Source organism: Vulpes vulpes, chromosome X, assembly GCF_048418805.1.
Source record: "Vulpes vulpes isolate BD-2025 chromosome X, VulVul3, whole genome shotgun sequence".
In the NCBI taxonomy this organism is placed as follows: Eukaryota; Metazoa; Chordata; class Mammalia; order Carnivora; family Canidae; genus Vulpes; species Vulpes vulpes.
The window spans coordinates 108337615-108357703 of NC_132796.1; the positions used below are offsets into that span (position 1 = coordinate 108337615).

Below are 20089 nucleotides of genomic sequence, written 5' to 3' on the forward strand. Positions count from 1 at the left end.
CTTGTGCCTGGTTTTCTCTGAACTTTGCCCCATGTGACTTTTCCTTTTGCTGATTGTTTCATATACTATGCCTATGTTTGTGCATGTGTTCATGAGGGATATTGATCCAGAGTTTTCTATATTCTTCCATTTTCTTGACAGATTTTGGTATTAGGAATATGCTGGTCTTCTAAAATAAATTGATAAATATTCCTTCCTCTTCTATTTTTGAAACAGTTTGTGTAAATTTGGCATAATTTCTTATTTTTTTAAGATTTTATTTTTAAGTAATATCTACACCCAACATGGGTCTCAAATCCACAACCCTGAAATCAAGAGTTGCAGGCTCTACTGCCTGAACCAGCCATGTGCCCTAACATTATTTCTTCTTTAAATATTTGATTACAGGGCAGCCCCGGTGGCACAGCGGTTTGGCGCCACCTGCAGCCCAGGGTGTGATCCTGGAGACCCAGGATCGAGTCCAGCATCGGGCTCCTTGCATGGAGCCTGCTTCTCCCACTGCCTGTGTCTCTGCCTCTCTCTCTTTCTCTCTCTCTCTCTCTCTCTCTCTGTCTGTCTCTCATGAATAAATAAATAAAATCTTTAAAATAAATAAATAAATAAATAAATAAATAAATAAATATTTGATTACATTCACCAGTGAAGACATCAGAGCCTGTCGGGGTGGGGGGCGTTATTTTTTTAAATTACACATACATCGATTATTTGCGAATTCAATTTTTTAAGAGATTTGAGATTATATCTCTCAATTACTTCATATGTAAAATTGCACAAGTTGCATATTCCAAGTAATTTTTCTATTTCATCTGTTTTCAAATTTATTGGCATAAATTAGTTTTATATTCTTTTATTATCATTTTACTGCCTGTAGGACTTAGAGTGCTCTCCTCTCTTTCTTCTTTGACATTGGAAATTTGTGTGTTCTCTTTGTTTTAATTTTGTTAAAGATGCATCAGGTTTATCAATCTTTTCAAAACATCTTTGAATCCTTCCCTATCATAACAAAGCAGAAATCCACATGTTTTTATGTGTAGCTTTTTGTTATTCAATTCTAAGTGGTTTGTAAATTCTAATATATTTTTTTCCTAATACATGAGTGATGTGAGAGCAGGTTTCCTAGCTCCCAAACTTTTAAAATATTCTTTTAATCTTTGGTTTCTACTTTAGTTACTTTTTTCTTTTTTGTGGCAGTGAGATCTTTAAGACATCAATTTTTAAATTTTTTTTTGAAATTTCCTTCATGACCTAAAACAAGGGTTAAGTTGACAAATCAAGGCCTGTACAATAAATTCATCTAGCTGCTTGTTTTTGTAAGTAAAGACCTTTTGGCACACAACCATACTCATTCATTTAGGTATTGTGTATTAGTAATTTTGTACTATGATGGCAGATTTGAGTACTTGTGAAGGACACCTAATAACCCACAAAGCCTAAAATGTTTGCTAGATTACTGGCTTTTTGCAAAAAAAAAAAAAAAAAAAAAGGTTTGCTAACCCCTGACCTAGCACATAGTCAGTTTTTAGTTTTTATAAATGTTCATTGTGTGCATATAAAAAAACCTCTCTCTCCCTTACCATATCGCTCTTTCTTGCTTCTCCCCCTTTATTTCTTTCTACGTACATACATACATGCACATATGCATGATCAAGCATATTAACAGAATTGTTCAAATGAGTTTTGCCGTTTCATTTTTGTATTTTTCAGCTTTGGAGAAAATTTGTGTTAAAAAACTACCCTATTGATTTCTCTTTGTGCTTCCATCAAATTTTCCTTCCTGTATTTTCAGACTATGCAGTCAAGTTCCTATAAGTTCAATCTAGGTAGATAATGATTTTTACCATGTTGAAGTGTACGTCTTTGTATCTATCAATCTTTTCTATATCAATATAATGCTTTTATATATATTATATCAATATAATGCTTTAAATTCATTATATTATGATGTTAATATTGCTATATCAGTTTGATTTGACTAGTATTTGCCTAGCATATCTTTTTATATCACTAATTATTTCAACCTTTTTGTTGTTTTCTGTTTTGCTTTTAAGTACATTTCTTTTAAGCACTAAATAGCTGAACTTTTAGGTTCTAATATAATTATCTTTCTTGCCAGACAGGTGATTTTAATCAACATTCATTGTCATTATTTTTGTATATTTGAATTTATTTATATGATATTATGTTTTCTGTTTACTATACTTTTTATTTGACTTTTTCAACTTTTCTTATTTAGGTTGGAGGATAAAGCTTTTCTCTTTACTTTGATTTTATTCTGTTTTAGAAACTATAGCTTATATGTCTATATTTTTATGTTATTTTTTAATTTTTAGCAACCACAGTAACTTACATAGTTTTCCACTAAATTATAAAGTCGTTCAACCTCCTCCAGCCTCCTACCTACACTGCAAGAAAAAAGTTTTAGAATGTTCAACAAACCATTGAATCTCCACCTCCTATTATCTTTGCTATTGCTTGAAACTTAATTGTTCTTAATATAAAAAGAATCTTTGTTCTTTGATGGGTACCAGGTATAGTTTTTTACATCCTAGCTCCAGCTTCAATCAATGATCTAGTTTTGATCATCCCTCTATTTAGGATGTTTTGGTTTCTTTCAACTCAGAGGAGCCAAATGAGTTTCTTTTTTTCTGTCCTGTAACTTCAGCCTCACTTACTCATTGTTATGGGATTTGACTGTGTTTCACCTCACCTCCTACTACCAAACTTATATGGTGAAGTCCTAGCCCCTGGTATCTCAGAATATGAATATATGTGAAGATAGTGCCTTTAAAAGAGATGATCAAAGTAAAATGAGGTAGTATAGGTGGGGCTTAATCCAATATGCCTGACATCTTCGTAAGGAGAGGAGATTAGGACACAGACAGGCACCTAGCGAAGACCATGTGAAAATAAGGAGATGATAGCCATTTATAAGCCAAGAAGAGACACTGTCAGAAGAAACTAGCCCTGTCAATCCCTTGATCTTAGGTCTTTAGCCTCCAGAACTGTGAGAAAATAATTTTCTGTTGTTTAAGCCACCCAATCTGTCATAATTTGTTATGGCAGCCCTAGCAAATGAATATACTCCCTCCATTTTTCTGTTTCGGTTTTGTTTTTTAAATCCAGTTATACCTTTTTATTTAAAATAAAAACCTGATTGTTTCTGTGTGTTTAGGGAGGTGGGGATGGATAGCTTTGAACTTGAACTCCTCGAAGCATTCTGGTATTATCTCAGCTTTTCTTCTTTGTATACCTTTCAACCTGGATATTTAGTAAGGTGGTATGATTAGGACATATTTTGCTTTAGGAAAAATCTAGAAGGCAGGAAACAACTTGGTCATTTTTGTATCCCCAATATGCCTCTTACACATTGCCTAATATTATTGGTGTTCAAGACATCTTTGGTAAATTGGCTGATGGAAAGAAGACTAGACTGGGAATCTGGAGGTCCAGGTTCTATCACAGCTATGTATCTCACTAACTGGGTAAGCCAGTTAACTTCTCTGGGCCTCATTTTTGTTCTTCTGTACCGTGTGGGTTTGGGTTCGATCCTCTTGGGTTAGAATAATACAAATCTATGTATGCTTGAAAAATATATACAATTTACCCAAGGTCATGTAGATGGAGATAAAAGTTCCTAGAGTGCAATTATCCCCTTGGTTCTCCCCACTTACTTTGAAATCAATAACTGTCAAAGTACTCCTTAGAAGCAACTCTGCAGCCTACCATTAGTCCCCAATTGATGCAACAAATATAGACTTAATAAAACTTACTTTTGCTAATGGCAGGTGATGGAAGAATCAAAATCTCCCAGAGACCACAGGCTTCATTTCCCTTCATATTTTACTAACTGGATCAGCAGTTACTGTGTACCTGAGCCATCTAAGGCTAATAACTTTTATAGCAGTCACTGTGTGATAATCACAAAGTGGTTTCTGGGCCATTATGCATCCTCAAGGTAAGACTAAAATGCCAGGCTCAAAAAAACAGGGCAATGGAGTGCCTTAATAAAGACATTTCTATAAAATGCTCAGCAGCACTGGTCTTAAAATTGCATCAGATTTTGTTAAATGCCAGGTCCTACCTAAACTAGGTGCTCTTTGACATATATTTATTTTAAAAGTGTAACTAAATTCCACTGATATTGGTGGTAAACGTAATATTTGAATGCTCCCATTAAGGTAATATTGTTAAGCAAATGACTTATGAAGCATATGTACATTTGAGGAAGTTCAATTAAAATTTCTATATACATGCAGCTCCAGTACCAGAAAGGAGTTCAGCTGGAAATCTCTTCTTACAAGTGAGGGATCAAAATATTGGATATTTTTTAGTTCCTTTTTTAAGTTAGTACTCAATAATAAATTTAATAATTAAGGTTTAATGAGGATTTTTTCCTCCAGTTAATTTCTTTACAATTCACAGATTTAGAAACTTTGAAAGAAAGGAGCTTCTGCCTTAGAGTGCATTGTCTCCTAGTCAACTGTGAGTTTAAGAAGATGACAGCAGAGTACAAGTATTTGAGGCTTCTGATATTCCAATGTAGGAGCTATAGGAATATTGGCTGGGAAAGTCTTTGTAAACAAATTTTGCAAAGTTTTTGAGTATCAGTTTGAAATTCCACTTATCTCTATGATAGTCAAATCTACCCTGTAGGAGACATCAATCTGCTTCATGAATTTAGTCCCAGGTTAGTAAGTGTCCATAGAAGTGCAACTTAACAAATCTGAAATGAGAGAATCTTTCTCTAAGAGAAAGAGATCTCAGGTACCACTTACTCCTTAATCAAGGGAAACCTCACCTTACCTATTTTTATGACAGAAATTCTCACCGTTAAAAATTAGTTATTTGGCTTCATTAATTTATTTTTCCAACAAACATTTATTGAATGACAACTATATGCTAAGCACTATTCCAGGCACTAAGGTTATAGCAGCAAAAAAAAAAAAAAACAAAAACAAATTTCTGGTAGGAAGATATAGACAATAAACAAGTAAATAAGTAAAATCCAAAAAAAAAAAAAACACATAGGAGGGATTGTACATTGGTTGGGTAAGGTTTAAGTTACATAGGGCGACAAAGGAAACCTCACTAAGAAAGTGATATTTGAGTAAAGTTCTGAAGAAAGTGAAGAAGTGAACCATGAAGACATCTGAAGAAGAGCATCTTAAGCAGTGGAACAATTGTAAAGGCTCTGAAGCAGGAGCAAGCCTGACATTTTCTAAGAATAGCTGGGAGGCCATTCTGGACCAGAATGAGTGAACTACAGAGTAGTACCAGATGAGTTCAAACGATATAAGGAAACTCATGAACAACCTTATAGACCATTGTAAGGACTCTAGTTCTTACTATGAGTGAGATGGGAAATCACTGCAGAGTTTGAAGCAAGGGGTGAGGGGCAAATATGGAAGGAAGGTGCCAAGTGATGACATGTTGCGATGTTCCAAGTGAAAGATAATGGTGTTTTACACCAGAATAGTAGCAATGGGGATTGTGGAGAAGTTGTCAGGTTCTGGATGTATTTTGACATTAGAGCCAACAGGATTTGTTGATGAACCCGATGTGGGTTGTGTGAGGTGTTTGGGAGTTAAGGATGCCTCCAGTATTTTTGCTCTAAGCAACTGGATTTACTATTCCCTGATATGTGAAGAGCTCTGGGAGAACAAGTTTGGTGGTGGTGGTGATGGTGAACGAGAGTTCAGCTTGGGACGTAATAAGTTTGACATACCATTAATTGCTATTGATGGCATGCAGTTCAGAGCACAAATTCTGGAGCCAAACTACCAGAGTTCAGATTCCCATTTCACCACTCAGCAACTGTGTTACCCTGAGCAGATTACGTAATCTGTCTGTGTGTCCCTGTTTCTTCCTCTTAGAATGGGAATGATGATAGTACATACTTCATAGGGTTGTTGTAAGGGTTAAGTGAGTTAATATATGAAAAAGTGCTTAGAATAAGGTCTGGAAAATAATAAGCACTATATAGGCATTAGTTTTTACTATTATCATTATCACCATCATTACTAGTACTTATTTTTACTATGAGACATTTCAGTTAAGCTGTCAGGGGAGGGATTTATGCTGGAGACATAAATTTTGGACTCATCACCACATAGATGGCATTTAAGCCAGGAGACAAAGAGAATACTAAAGATATGAGTGTACCTAGAGCCTTCAAAGGCAATGGGACACATTTTATCATTCAGAAGCCTGGGAGATAATGAAGAATATGAGAAGGGGACTGAGGAGTGACCAGAGAGGTGGGAATAAATCTAAACTTGTGGTATTACATGAAGAAAGTGTATCAAGGTGGAAGATATGATGAACATAGTCAAATGTTGCTAAGTCAATAAGATGAGGCCTCAGAAATAGTGGGTTCTAATTTATTTCAATTCAGTGCATTCAATTCATTCATTTGTGACACTCCTTATTGTAGTTGTAGGAGTATAATATTTATTTGGGTTAAAGAGGACATAGAAACAGAGTAGAGGCAAATCTTTCTAGAAGTTTTGCTGTACAGAGAAGAAATGGGCATGCAGTGAACAAGGATGTGTGGCCAAGAGAAATTTTTTCTGAAGGTGGTAGAAATAATAGTGTATTTATATCTGATGGTATTGATCCAAGAGAGTGGGAGGCGTGATGCTATCAGAGACAGAAGGGAGAATTGTTGGAATGTTATGATGAAAGTATGTTTCTCAACATTATTGGGTGGAAGAAGACATTAGTTTTCATTATCCTTCTAGTTATCTAACAAATACAATGAGGTGCTGATATTGATATCATATAAAGGAGGAGATAAGTCACTGGTAAAGTTTTTGAACAAATCGAGGAAGGGGTGTGCTTTGGAGCTGGCCTCCTCCCCACATTTATAAGCCTTGTAAACTACTAACAATGGTTGCAGTCTTAAAAGGGCATATGTTGATGTAGGTACATATCAGCAATTCCTGAAACCTAAGCATCAGAATTATATTTAGGAATCCCTATAGTTTTTTTTATTTTCATCTGCACTGCCCCTCTCTTAACCCAAGTCCCTATCACCTCTCATCAGAACTACTGTGACAGGCTCCTAAATGGTCATCCTATTTTGTGTTTTTGTTTTTTTCTTTTTCTTATTATTATATTTTTATTGGAGTTCAATTTGCCAACATAACATATCACCCAGTGCTCATCCCATCAAATGCCCCCCTCAGTGCCCATCACCCAGTCACCCCCACCCCCTGCCCACCTCCCTTTCTACCACCCCTTGTTCGTTTCCCAGAGTTAGGAGTCTTTATGTTCTGTCTCCCTTCCTGATATTTCCCACACATTTCTTTTCCCTTCCTTTATATTCCCTTTCACTATTATTTATATTCCCCAAATGAATGAGAACATACACTGTTTGTCCTTCTCCGATTGACTTATTTCACTCAGCATAATACCCTCCAGTTCCATCCACGTCGAAGCAAATGGTGGGTATTTGTCGTTTCTAATGGCTGAGGAATATTCCATTGTATACATAGACCACATCTTCTTTATCCATCATCTTTCGATGGACACCGAGGCTCCTTCCACAGTGTGGCTATTGTGGACATTGCTGCTAGAAACATCGGGGTGCAGGTCTTCCGGCATTTCACTGCATCTGTATCTTTGGGGTAAATCCCCAGCAGTGCAATTGCTGGGTCATAGCGCAGGTCTATTTTTAACTCTTTGAGGAACCTCCACACAGTTTTCCAGAGTGGCTGCACCAGTTCACATTCCCACCAACAGTGCAAGAGGGTTCCCCTTTCTCCACATCCTCTCAAACATGTGTTGTTTCCTGCCTTGTTATTTTTCCCCATTCTCACTGGTGTGAGGTGGTATCTCATTGTGGTTTTGATTTGTATTTCCCTGATGGCAAGTTGGTCATCCTATTTTGATTGTTGCATCCTGCGGTCTCTTCTCCACACAACAAAAGAGAAGTCTTTTTAAAACAGAAGTCATAATGTCTAAGAAGCCTGCTTGATTCTCATCTGACACACATTTTTGTCTGAGGGTAGCCTTATTGTCACAGTCTGTTGGACTAATAACCATCTGCAACTGTTAGTAAGAGTTCTGGCAGGTTGAAGGTTAACCTGTAACCACAGTTACAGTGGTGGACTGAGAATTTGAACTCAGGTAGTTTGGCCCCAGAATCTGTGCTCTGAACTACATGCCACCACTGCCAGTAATTAACAGATATGTCAAACTTATGTACGTCCCAAGCTGAGCTCCTGTTCTCCATCACCACCATCACCAGCATCAAACTTATTCTTCCAGAGTTCTTCCCATGTCAGGAAATAGTAAATAGAAATAACAAATCGATAAGTTGTTAGGATTGTGTAGCCTGGTGGGAATGTTAACCCCAAAATTGTTGTGATTTTTCTTTCTTATAGAATGATCGGGAAACCGTATATATAATTTTGTAGTCTTATTTAGGCATTTCTTTTCTGCCTGACTAAATGAAGCCTTATTTGTCAGGTAATCTTTGAACTGGCTCTTCTTTCTTGCCTGTTGGTTCCTTTCTTCATGAAGTTAATAAATGTTCATACAAGCTCACTATCTTTTTATATGAAAACATGGTAATGCTCCCTCAGATATTTAAAATAAAATAAGAAATCCTTATCATGGCCACAAGGACATGTGATCAGATTGCTCCCTATCACTCCGATGTCATCCGCTAGCTCCTAAGACACACCAAGTCATCGCTGGTCTTAAAGCCCTTGCAATGTGCTGTTCCATTTTCCTGGAAAGATTTTCTCTCTGATTTCCATTTGCATCAATCCCTCACACGAGTCAGGTCAAACATTTCTCAAATGTTAGCTCCTCATAAATGCTTCACTGATCCAGCCTGTCCAAGATATCACAAACACCACTTTATAAATCCCTTAACCTGCTTTACTTTTTTCCAGACTTTCACTATGATCATTTTCAAAAATACAGCATAATTGAAAGGAATTCAGAGCAAATAGCCATCTATCCACTGCTGAGATTCTATTGTTAACATTTTTAGCATTGTAGAACATTTTATAAATTCTCTTTGATTGAACTCATTGTTCTTATGTCCCCTCACAATGACAATTTAAAATCCAGAAGTGTGATGGGTTTGTCTGTTTTGAACTCTACTGTATCCCTGGTGCTTGTAACAACACTTGATATGTAGCAGATGTGGTCGTAGATTAAATTAGTGGCCCTAATTACTCAGCCACTTGTAGTAGTATTATATTTCCGTGTCCTCACCATGACTTTGTGATAGATAGGTGGATTATATTTATCCACCCCATTTCTTTGGTCTTGGCCATTTGCTCTCTTGGTTCAGTGAGATGTTTGCAGATGTAATGTGAAGACAGGTCTGAAATGTTAGTTTCAAAAATTTTTTTTAGAGATTTTATTTATTTATTCATGAGAGACACAGAGAAAGAGAGAGAGGCAGAGACACAGGCAGAGGGAGAAGCAGGCTCCATGCAGGGAACCCGACGTGGGACTCGATCCCAGGTCTCCAGGATCACTGAGACCACTCCCCTGGGCTGAAGGTGGTGCTAAACCGCTGAGCCACCGGGGCTGCTCTGAGTTTCAAAGTTGGGCTTATCTTCTTGTCTACTGCCATTGCCATAAGAAGAACATGCCCCAGGTACCTGCTTTCCCTTCAGCATGCATATTAGTATGAGATACATTGTGGGGCTGATTTCAACTTAGTCTGCAACCTGAATCAATTCTGCCCCAACTTGACGGGATGAGCATACAATTCTGTATGTTGGTAAATTGAACACCAATAAAAAATAAATTTATTATTAAAAAAAAATTCTGCCCCAGCAGACGCACAGACCTGTGAGTGAACAAATGAATATTTTTGTTTGCCTCTGAGATATTATATTTGCTTGTTATGCAGCATTATTGTAGCAATAGCTGATTTAGACACTAGGTGTTCAATAAGTATCATTAAGGCAGTGAATTAGTAGTAAGTTGTTGACACATACTGTGTAATTACACAGCATTTTATTAAACTATGCTTTGCTTTGGGACTCAAACTATGTTCGTGCTTAGAATGTATTGTTAGAGGAAATTTTAGGATATTAGAGTGTTTTAACTGCTCCTGCAGCCTTCACGAATGTCCTGTAACAGTTAAGCTGAATGTGGCCACTTAAAGCTCTAGCAAGGGAAAAAAAATATTCTCAGACCCAAAGACTAGGCTTGACAAGATCTCTGGCTGGGGTTCCTAGCTGGTAGAACTGATTAAAAGTAAATAGGCTGAGAGTTTATTGAATTTATAAGTGTGTTATACTGCCAAAGAAATAGAAACTGTAGCCAAGAGCTCCAATCTCTAAGTTTCTATGCTTGCAGCGATCCAAGTAGACTACTAAGGCAGTGCAATCCCCTGTGAGGAAAAATATCTGGTAAATGCTCATCACAGATTTGACTTTGGAGGAAAACTGATGAGGGAGATTTTCTCAGAGAACAGATCCAGGGGCAGCCACCTTGGCTGATTAGGGAATTTGATTATCTTTCTTCTAGTACCAGGTATCCTCTCTATTCCTGACTAGCAAGACATATTGTGTAGAAAAGTTACTGCTTTATTTTCCCTCATTCTTGTTTTCCAAAAATAATTTGTTTTAATGCTTTTGTCCTAGTCTTCCCCCATCTTGATATGCCAGTGTGTTTCAGAGAGGTATATGATATCACTTCACTCAGAGTCACTGATGCATCACCGAGAGATCATGGGCTTAGTTCTTTTTTTTTTTTTTGGCTTTGATATCTCACTTTTTAAAAAATTTTTTTATTGGAGTTCAATTTCCAACATATAGCATAACACCCAGTGCTCATCCCATCAAGTGCCCCCCTCAGTGCCCATCACCCAATCACCCCCACCCCCCGCCCACCTCCCCTTCCACCACCCCTTGTTCGTTTTCCAGAGTTAAGAGTCCCTCATGTTCTATCTCCCTCCCTGATGTTTCCCACTCATTTTTTCTCCTTTCCCCTTTACTCCTTTTCACTATTTTTTATATTCCCCAAATGAATGATTAGTTCTGAGTGCAGTAACCAGATTAGACTTTAGGTAGCCACTCTCTGGGTATGGTGAAAATCCTTTTATGTTGGTGTGAGCACTTAGGAAAATGTATATATAAGAAGTGCGTAGAACATGGATATTGGTTGCCTACAGAGCACCTATTTTCCCCTTCTCTCTTCATAACAGAACCCCAATTTTCTTCAGGCATTTTCCTTCCTACATGAAGCTTATATGATAAAAAATAGTGTCCTCATCTCCAGCTTCAGAGTGGTCGATAGGCCAATCAATCATGGTAATGCTGTCCTTTTGCCAGCAATTATTTCAGGAAGCTAGGCTTAAGCTAATCAACAACACATGGCAATCTCCTCATGGTGGTTACTGGTCCAAGAATAAATATACAACGTAAGTTAGCACAGTTAGAAACAAGGGATGGAGGAATAAGAGAGTTTCTTCCCTAGAGAATGAACAAAAAAACCACTTAGATCTGATTGCTCCTGAAGCCGTCTTATAAGGATTACTTGTATTGATATGAAACTGATATTGTGGACAAGTGGGCTAAGAAATTACAAGAACTAATGACATCAGAAAGGAATTGATCCAGCCAATCCAGAAGCCTTACCCTCATTTGGAATATCTCTTATGTAAGATAATAAATGCCTTATTGGTGATTTTGGTTATTTGCAGCTGAAAACATTCTAACTGATGTAAGTCCTTATTGGTGTGTGATCTTGGACTGGTCACTTACATTCTCCAAGCATCAGTATTCTTAAGTGTGTTCTGGAAATAGTATTACATCTGTCACTTTTGTCTTCCTAGTACCTAAATACCCTTTTTGGAGGTGATACAAAGAGAAATATGAGGCAAGGCCCCATTTCCCACTAGGAAACTGAAAATGGAGGATAAATAATCTTATTGGCCAACTTGTTGGCATAGGCCCGGGACATAAGCTTAGCCATCTGGACTGTTTTGCTCAGGAGTTTTGACTCTTCAGGGTGTAATGCTAAAATGTAGAGAAATTCAAAGCTTATTTTCAGTGTTTGTGGCAGAGGCTAGAGTCCAGGAATTGTGGCAGAAATTGTTTAGTAGTGATAATAACTGCATTCGGGTCTCAAGAAGACTGGTTCTCTTGTGTGACTCCCTCCTTCCCTTTGGGTGTTCCCAACCATTCTTTGCACCTGTTTCTTTGCTCTTCTCATGGATTCTAAGACCTATCTGATATATCTTTAATAAAGTGTTTTTTTCTCTGCTTACATTAGCAGACTTGGTTTCTATTATTTGCAAACTAAGTCACCACCTGGAATAATAATCTGCCTAACATGGTTGACTTCAAGGTCATATGAGATAATATCTACAGTAGATGCTGAACAAAATTAAATTTATTTTTTTTTGGACTGACAAACTTATGCTTTAGTAACGAATGGCTCCAAAATCTCAGTGCACACAATTATAAAAGTTCATTTTTCATTCAAGCTACATTTCTAATTTGGATTGGCTACTTCTTTTGCTGATGTCTTCTTTGCTCTAGGAAATAGACTGGTGGAACATCCTTTTCCTATAATGCTGCCAATCATCATTGCAGAGAGAAAGGAGGCAAGGTGAGCTATTCTCTTAAACCTTTTGTCTGGAAAAGACACCTACCATTTCCATATTTTGCTAGCCAAAGTAGTTCATGTGGCCTCTTGGAATTCAATAGGATAGGCATGAATCCTTTCAAGGGAGAAAGACTAAAGGAGAGACACCAAGAACATTTGGCAAACAGTTATACAAACTATCACACTGTCTTTCCCTATTTTCTAATATCTTCACATAGAGACTTAACTAGTTCCATACTTCTTTGCTGAATCAGACCTTCTTTACCAGGTCCTTCAGGAGTTCGTATGGACTACCTATCTATAGGAAGATCTGGACTTTCTTTTTATTGTTGGCCTCTGAGGATTTTCCTGATTGGTGATACATTAGAAAGCTTTAAAAAGTAGGTCTTACACTATTTTTAATTGTTTCACAATGCAGGAGAGTTTAGTCTCCCTTAATTCTAGAAGCAGAATTTGGAATTTACAGTATATGCATGTGTGTGTATACATAGATACATATATGTGTATACACATACATGTACACGTGTGCGCACACACACAAGCACACACATGATACACAGCTGCAGTTTGAGATCTCCAAAAACATACCCTGAGATTGAGGGTTTGGAGTACAAGATATTTATTGAGGATCAGTGGCTATAAGAGGGAAGGAGAAAAAGCAGGATTGGGCAAAGGAGGAAATCGAACTTCAATGAAGTCTCAACAAAATCTCATCTGTGGGCGACCACGAACTAGCTGGAGTAACTGAACCAAACCAGGCCCGGACTTGTGTCCCTCATTCACTTAAAAGGCTTGAGAGCCTAAAGGGTGAATAGTTGGTAGACGCTTGAGAAAGGGCTTGAGCAATGGTTCTCAGGGCTCGCTTGTACGTGATCGCCCACATAACACAATAGATAAAACTTATTCTGACCTGGTCATAAATATAAATAAGGGTCTGTCTGTCCTTGCTGGTCTGTTTACCATACCTAATACTCCTTTGAAGTATGCACATCTGGAGCAACAAGCTTATCTGTTTACCAAGGTCTTCTGGCAGCTGTGAGTCTGTCTTGCATGCTGAGAAAGGGGAACTTTGGAGAATTTCACAAACCTGCTAAAAATAAACACCTTCTCGGCTTTGTTTTGCTCATGCTATAAAATGTTGTAAAACCTTGAATAAAGCTGGCACTGCCTGGACATCATCCACTGTGTCCCTCCTGTCCCCATCTCTTTACTTTTCTTTTATTTTCCTCATCACCTTATCCTCGGGACCCTGATCGTGTTGCCGCAGCGCACGCACACTCATCCAATCTTACTGGGAGCTCTAAAGAGAATTTTGCCTTTGTATCTGCTCAGGCACCAGAGGTAGACTGCCGTGGGCATTACTTCCAGTGAGGCAGCTCTCTGCAGCTGAGGTAGACCTTGAAGGGACTGACAGCTAGAGGTTGTGTGCTGACCATACTCCTTGCAGGTGGGCATCATGTCTTTCCTTGAAGAGGGGTCTGGGCAGTATATCTTTTGTCTACTGCATATCTAGCATTTGATAAACGTTAGAACTGCGTTTACCCAGATCTTTTGAAAAAAAGTAGGCCTTAGAAAGAGATTTGAATTTTGGCTTAAAGAGACTTTCACTGCAGTAGTGGCTATTGCAATGGCATCTGACTTGCTTACGGTTGAATCTGAACTATCTGGCCAATGGTGATGACTGAGGTAACACTGTTTCATTGTCACTGGCCAGATCCTAAGGAATTAAACACAAAGAGCAAGGCAAGACAAGATGGTCACCAAACAGTAAAATTAAGTAGCAAAGCAAGACATCTAACCTTAGTCTGACATCATTTTCATAAAGTCTGCAAAGCAGTATCAAGGACTTGACTTCTTTTTTTTTTTTTTTTTTTTTTTAAGGACTTGACTTTTGACTTCTGAGCCCTATTTTGCTATTTTGCAGTATGTACTGTCTGGCACCTGCTTTACTGATAGCTAGAGACCAAGCCAGTGCTGACTCCAACATTCGCCAGAGATACCATTAAACTTGCATCGACCCTTTGTTTAATCTGGACTTATCTAGTCAGTCCTTATGGATGTTATGGCTTCTCCATGGAGTCCGTTTAGGCTCCACAGTACAATGGTTTCTGGGGGAAATTGAGGAAGAGTCTGAAAAGCCCTGGCAAATTAGACCTGGTGTCCCTAGCTGCAAAGTTATTGTCACCATTATGATCCTCAGATTTAGGCTGGTAGGGGCCCTTCATTATAGAAACGTTGAAATTATTAGAATAAAAGAATTTATATGCCTACTAAAATTAATGTTTAGCAATCAAGAAATGTTTTACGTAACCATTAGAAAAACATTCAATAGTGCAATAACCACCATTATAATAACACTTAACTCTTTTAATAAATTGATTACATTTGATGATATAATTTAAGAAATAATGAGGTAGGTAGTAAGAGTTATGTGGTAAAGAAAAAGAGAAATATATTACCCAAATTAGATTACCTGTCAAACAATGGTAGATTAAAGACTTCATTTATTGGAATGAGCTAAGGAGAAAAATCACATGCAAAAGGGATAAAACTGTACGTTTTAGCTTTCATTGCTAAAATGCTAAAGAAGTAGTCATTTATTAGTTCCCTTGATAGTCATAGTAGTGATATTAATCATAATGAATTCACTAAATGATAATGTGACTATGAGATGCAGTGTTAGAAATTCTAATTTAATTTTTAAAATAATTAATAAAATATACTCCAAAGAATTGGCCTCTTGTTCTGGGGAACATTTTAAATGGAAAGATGTTAATTTTATTGGCGTCACAATTATATTATAGGATTAATGATGATAATGTTCACTTAGATGTAACAAGGAATTTTAATACAATTTAAATTACTTATACTGTATTTTTGAGGATTTCAGTTTTACTTTTGCTTTGCAGAAATCAAACCAAACATAGTATATTTTGATAACATTATGGAAAGTGGTAAATGGTGCAGTTTAAATACTTCCGAAAAACAGAATGTAATCCTTTACTTGCAAATAAGGCCGCTGTATCAATTTTCCTATGAAACTGAAGTGTAAAAGGATGACGTGAATTAGTATATCTAGATGTACAGGTGGTGCCTTAGGGGAATGGCGCATGAGAAACCCTTTCGAGTGTTGGTGAGATTGCAAATGGCAGGAGATTCTTTACAGATTCTTTCAAAGGAATTACAGTCTCTGTGGAGCAGGAGGTATTTCTGTGGGTGAGGCTGGTGTGCTTTAAAATTGCAGGGACATTTCATAGTGGTCAGATTGGTAAATTGGGTCAGATTGGTAAAGGGTATTCCTTCATGGGAACAAATGTGTTCTTAAGTTAGTATTTTGAAACTCTCTATAAGACTGGGGTGCTTTTGGGACGCCTGGGTGGCTCAGTGGTTGAGCGTCTGCCTTTGGCTCAAGGGGTGGTCCCAGAATCCCGGGATCGAGTCCCACGTCGGGCACCCTGCATGGAGCCTGCTTCTCCCTCTGCCTCTCTCTCTCTCTCTCTCTCTCTCTCTCTCCTGAATAAATAAATAAAATCTTAAAAAAAAATACAGGTTCCTTCATGGAGCTGGTGTGTCTGTAGGGTGACAATTGACCTGTTAAAGGGTCATTGTAGATCATTTATTCCAACTCCCTCATTTTATACCTGAGGAAGATATTGCTTGCTCAGAAAATAAACTTTGAAGTGGTGATGTGTTTTAGAGAGCTGCTCTGTAGAAATACATGTATTATCTATATCATTTCTGATCATTTCCAGAAGAGGATATAGAGATAAATCTGACTTATCTAATTCACAGTAAGATATTTAACAGATCCAGATAACCAGTCTATTATGTTTCTCATTGTAGGAACTATGTTGCATTTTCCAAGAAGATGATATTTTAATGGAAATAATATATTTTCTTTATTTAAATTAAGAGATTTAATCTTAAGGATTTAAATGAAGTGTCCTGAATTATTTTGTTCTGAATTATTTGTGTGTTTAAAATGAGACTTTTAGTTTTATATATTTAAACTCATCTATATGAATTATATTCCTGGATAAATCCAATGTATGTTAGTTTTATAATCAGAAACTAGAACTGAGGGGGGCACTTGATGGGATGAGCAGTGGGTGTTATTCTGTATGTTGGCAAATTGAACACCAATAAAAAATAAATTTATTATTAAAAAAAAAGAAACTAGAAATGATCCATGAGACCATTATTAAAAATAGAAAATGGGGCAGCCCGGGGGGCTCAGCGGTTTAGCGTAGCCTTCAGCCCAGGGCCTGATCCTGGAGACCCGGGATCGAGTCCCACATCGGGCTCCCTGCATGGAGCCTGCTTCTCCCTCTGCCTGTGTCTCTGCCTCTCTCTCTCTCTCTCTGTCTCTCTCATGAATAAATAAATAAAATCTTAAAAAAAAAGAAAATGAATCAATTCTTCCCCTCCCCCACAGGACTTTATCATTCTTATTAGACCCAGTGGGGATTTTCGAGCATACTATAGAAAAAACTGGGCTAATTAAGAACTACCACAAGCAATTAATTTTATGGCATTCAATGTTTCTTATTTAATTATATTTGTAGAATAACGTAATTTTTTTCTGATTGCCAAAATAATACATATTAATTACTCTAAATGTACCCAATGCATAAGACTACAAAAAAAGGAAAATAAACCAAATTCCACCTCTGGAGAAAAGAACTGTGAGCAAGCTGGTATACCTTTTTCTTGTATTGTTTCTATATATGTGTCTAAATATATAGCTATAATTTAATTAGCTATCCTGCTATGATGCTGTTTAGTGATTGCTTTTTGGATATAATATGTCACAAAATTTCACTAGAGGAATGTTAGATTCCTTTAACATGGTTCTTAACAGCTGCATCATTTACATGTAATAATGCCGTAGACTCTGGTCAAAGAATAATGTTCGATCCACAGAACCCTGAGCAAAAGTGCTCCCAGGCTTTTATTTTGCTGATTGTGAGAAGGGTCACGTCAGTGTCCTAAACCTTAAAGGACAATATTTTTATTGCTCAAGGAGGACCATTACCAAGACTTTAAACTTCTACTTCCTTGAGTGGAAACGGTGGAATAGGAGTTTTCTACTATCTTCCCATTGAAAAAAATACCTATTTTGGGAATCACTCACAGACTAGAGTACCTTTGTGGAAGTCCAAGAGTCCAGCAGAGAAGTTCCAGCACACTGTTGGGACAAAGCTACTTGAGATTGGAAACACAGAAGAGGATAAAAGGACTAGTTTCCTTTTACCAGCATCTCTCCTCCCCCACAGCAGCACAACTCAGTACCAAGAGAGAGTTCTTAGCCTGCTGTTTCTGCCACATGGGAAAGTGAGTGTGTAGGTGAACATCCAGCTGCCCCAGCCATGCAGAACTCTGCCAGAGAGGCTCACTTCTTTCTCATCCAGTCCAGAATAAAGATTGCTGCACAACTAGCGCTGAGTGGCTGGAAGAACAGCCAACAGGGTTCTTCAAGAGCATCAAAGGGATGTAGATCCTACTAAGTACTTTGCAGAATTCATCAGGAAGCCTGCCCCAAAACCACTGGGGATGACTAGCCTGTGGATCGTCCTACAGGCCCACAAGTACCCCCACTGTTCACTCCCCCACACACATATACACTGTGGCTGGCTCTCTGTGCATGCCCTTGAGGGGGGTTGGTGTGCAAGCTTTTGCAGATGGTAGGGGAACATGCCAGAAAGCTGGTCCGACTGCAAGATTTGGAGAAAGCACACAAACTGGAGTTGTTAGCACCAGTTTGACAAACTGACAAACCTGAGAATCTCTACCAGGGCTGATAGAAGATATTTTTCTCCCAAAACCACTTAATAAATTATTGTTTCCTTAATTTCTCTTTTCAGTAGTTCCTTGTTAGTGTGTAGGAATGCAACTGATTGTTGTAAATTGGTTTTGAACCTTGCAATTTCACTGAATTCATTTATTAGTTTGATAATTTTGTGGTGGATTCTTTAGGGTTTTCAGCATATAAGATCATGTCATCTATAAATAGAAGCAATGGAACTTGTTCCTTTCTGATTTGAATGCCTTTTATTTCTTTTTCTTGCCTAATTGCTCTCAGTAGGACTTCCAGTACTATATTGTATTGAAGCAGTGAGTTTGGGCATCTTTTTTTTTTTTTTTTTTGTTCCTGATCTTAGAGGAAAACTTTCAGCTTTTCACTGTTGAGTATGACTGAGTATGACGTTAAATGTGGGTTGGTCATGTATGGCCTTTAGTATGTTGAGTTATGGTCCTTCTACAACTAATTTGTTGAGACTTTTATCATTAAAAAGTGTTGGATTTTGTCACATTATTTTTCTGCACCTATCGAGGTGATCATGTAATTTTTATTCTTCATTCTGTTTATGTGATGTATCACATAGACTTATTTGGGCATGTTGAACAATCATTGCACCCTAGGGATAAATCCAACTTGATCATGGTTTATGATCTTTTTAATGTGTTGTTGAATTCTGTTTGGTAGTATCTTGTTGAAAATTTTTGTGTCTATGTTCATAAAGGATATAGGCCTGTAATTTTCTTCTCTTGTAGTGTCCTTATCCAGCTTCAGTATGATTTTAATCTTTTAAAATTTGCCAAGACTTCTTTTGTGACCTATCATATGATCTGTAATGGAAAATGTTCAATGTATTGCTGAGAAAAATGTCTATTTTTCTGCTGTTCAGTGGAATGCTGTATATTATTAGTTTCATTTGGCTTAAAGTATGGTCCAAGTCCAATATTTCCCTGTTTCCCTGTTGATTTTCTGTCTTTGTGCTGTATTCTTTGTTGAAAGTCCCCTACTATTACTGTACAGTTGTATATTTCTCCCTTTAGATCTGTTAGTATTTTTCTTAAAGTTGGCATCTTCTCATGGTCTTTTCTCCATTTCCCTCAGCCATTTCTTACATGACATGATTTAATTCTCTTTACATAACATCCTAGTCACATTCTTTAGAATATCCTCCAATTTGCAAATGCTCCCAGATAAATATACTGAGTATTGCAGAATTTACACAGTGGGCAAAAAAAAAAAATGTTGGTAGGTTTCCACCCCCCAAACAATTCCAAACACTCAGGTTTTAAAAAATGGAGCTATCTCTATTTGAGAGTGAATTTCTATGAAAATAAATTTCTGGCATTTCCCTTAGACATACAATCTTTTAGTCATTTTAAGCCATATGGCATATAAACTTTCACTGTTTATCCTGTTAGTAATTAGAGTAGCACATTTTGAAATTGAAGACAAACTAGAGATAAAGTAAGATTTTTTTCCCCAAAGACCTGGAAATGAAATAATGTGTTTTACACTTTTTCAGGAAAAGAAAAGTGATATTTCTTCAAGTGGCAGTGCATGAAGCAAGAGCCATGAAAAAAAAATTAAGAAATGCCCAAGGTTTGTACCTAATTTTCCCCATACATCTATGCTATAGAGTGACAGGAAAACTGTACATCTAAGAGGGTGACATGTAGTGATTTGCAGAAACTACCTTCTAGT

General features: G+C 37.3%; 1 protein-coding gene across 4 annotated transcripts in view; it reads left to right on the forward strand.

Moving 5' to 3' along the window:
* SPANXN2 (SPANX family member N2) overlaps positions 1 to 20089 on the forward strand; it is a 175297-nt gene that overhangs the window by 95021 nt on the left and 60187 nt on the right. For all 4 annotated transcript variants that reach the window (XM_072743963.1, XM_072743965.1, XM_026009053.2 and 1 more), the window contains one exon: positions 19911 to 19987. Coding sequence is in view for 2 of the 4 variants with exons in the window: in XM_072743965.1 (XP_072600066.1) it covers positions 19979 to 19987 (9 nt within the window). In the remaining 2 variants the exon portion in view is untranslated. The remainder of the gene's footprint in view (positions 1 to 19910; positions 19988 to 20089) is intronic.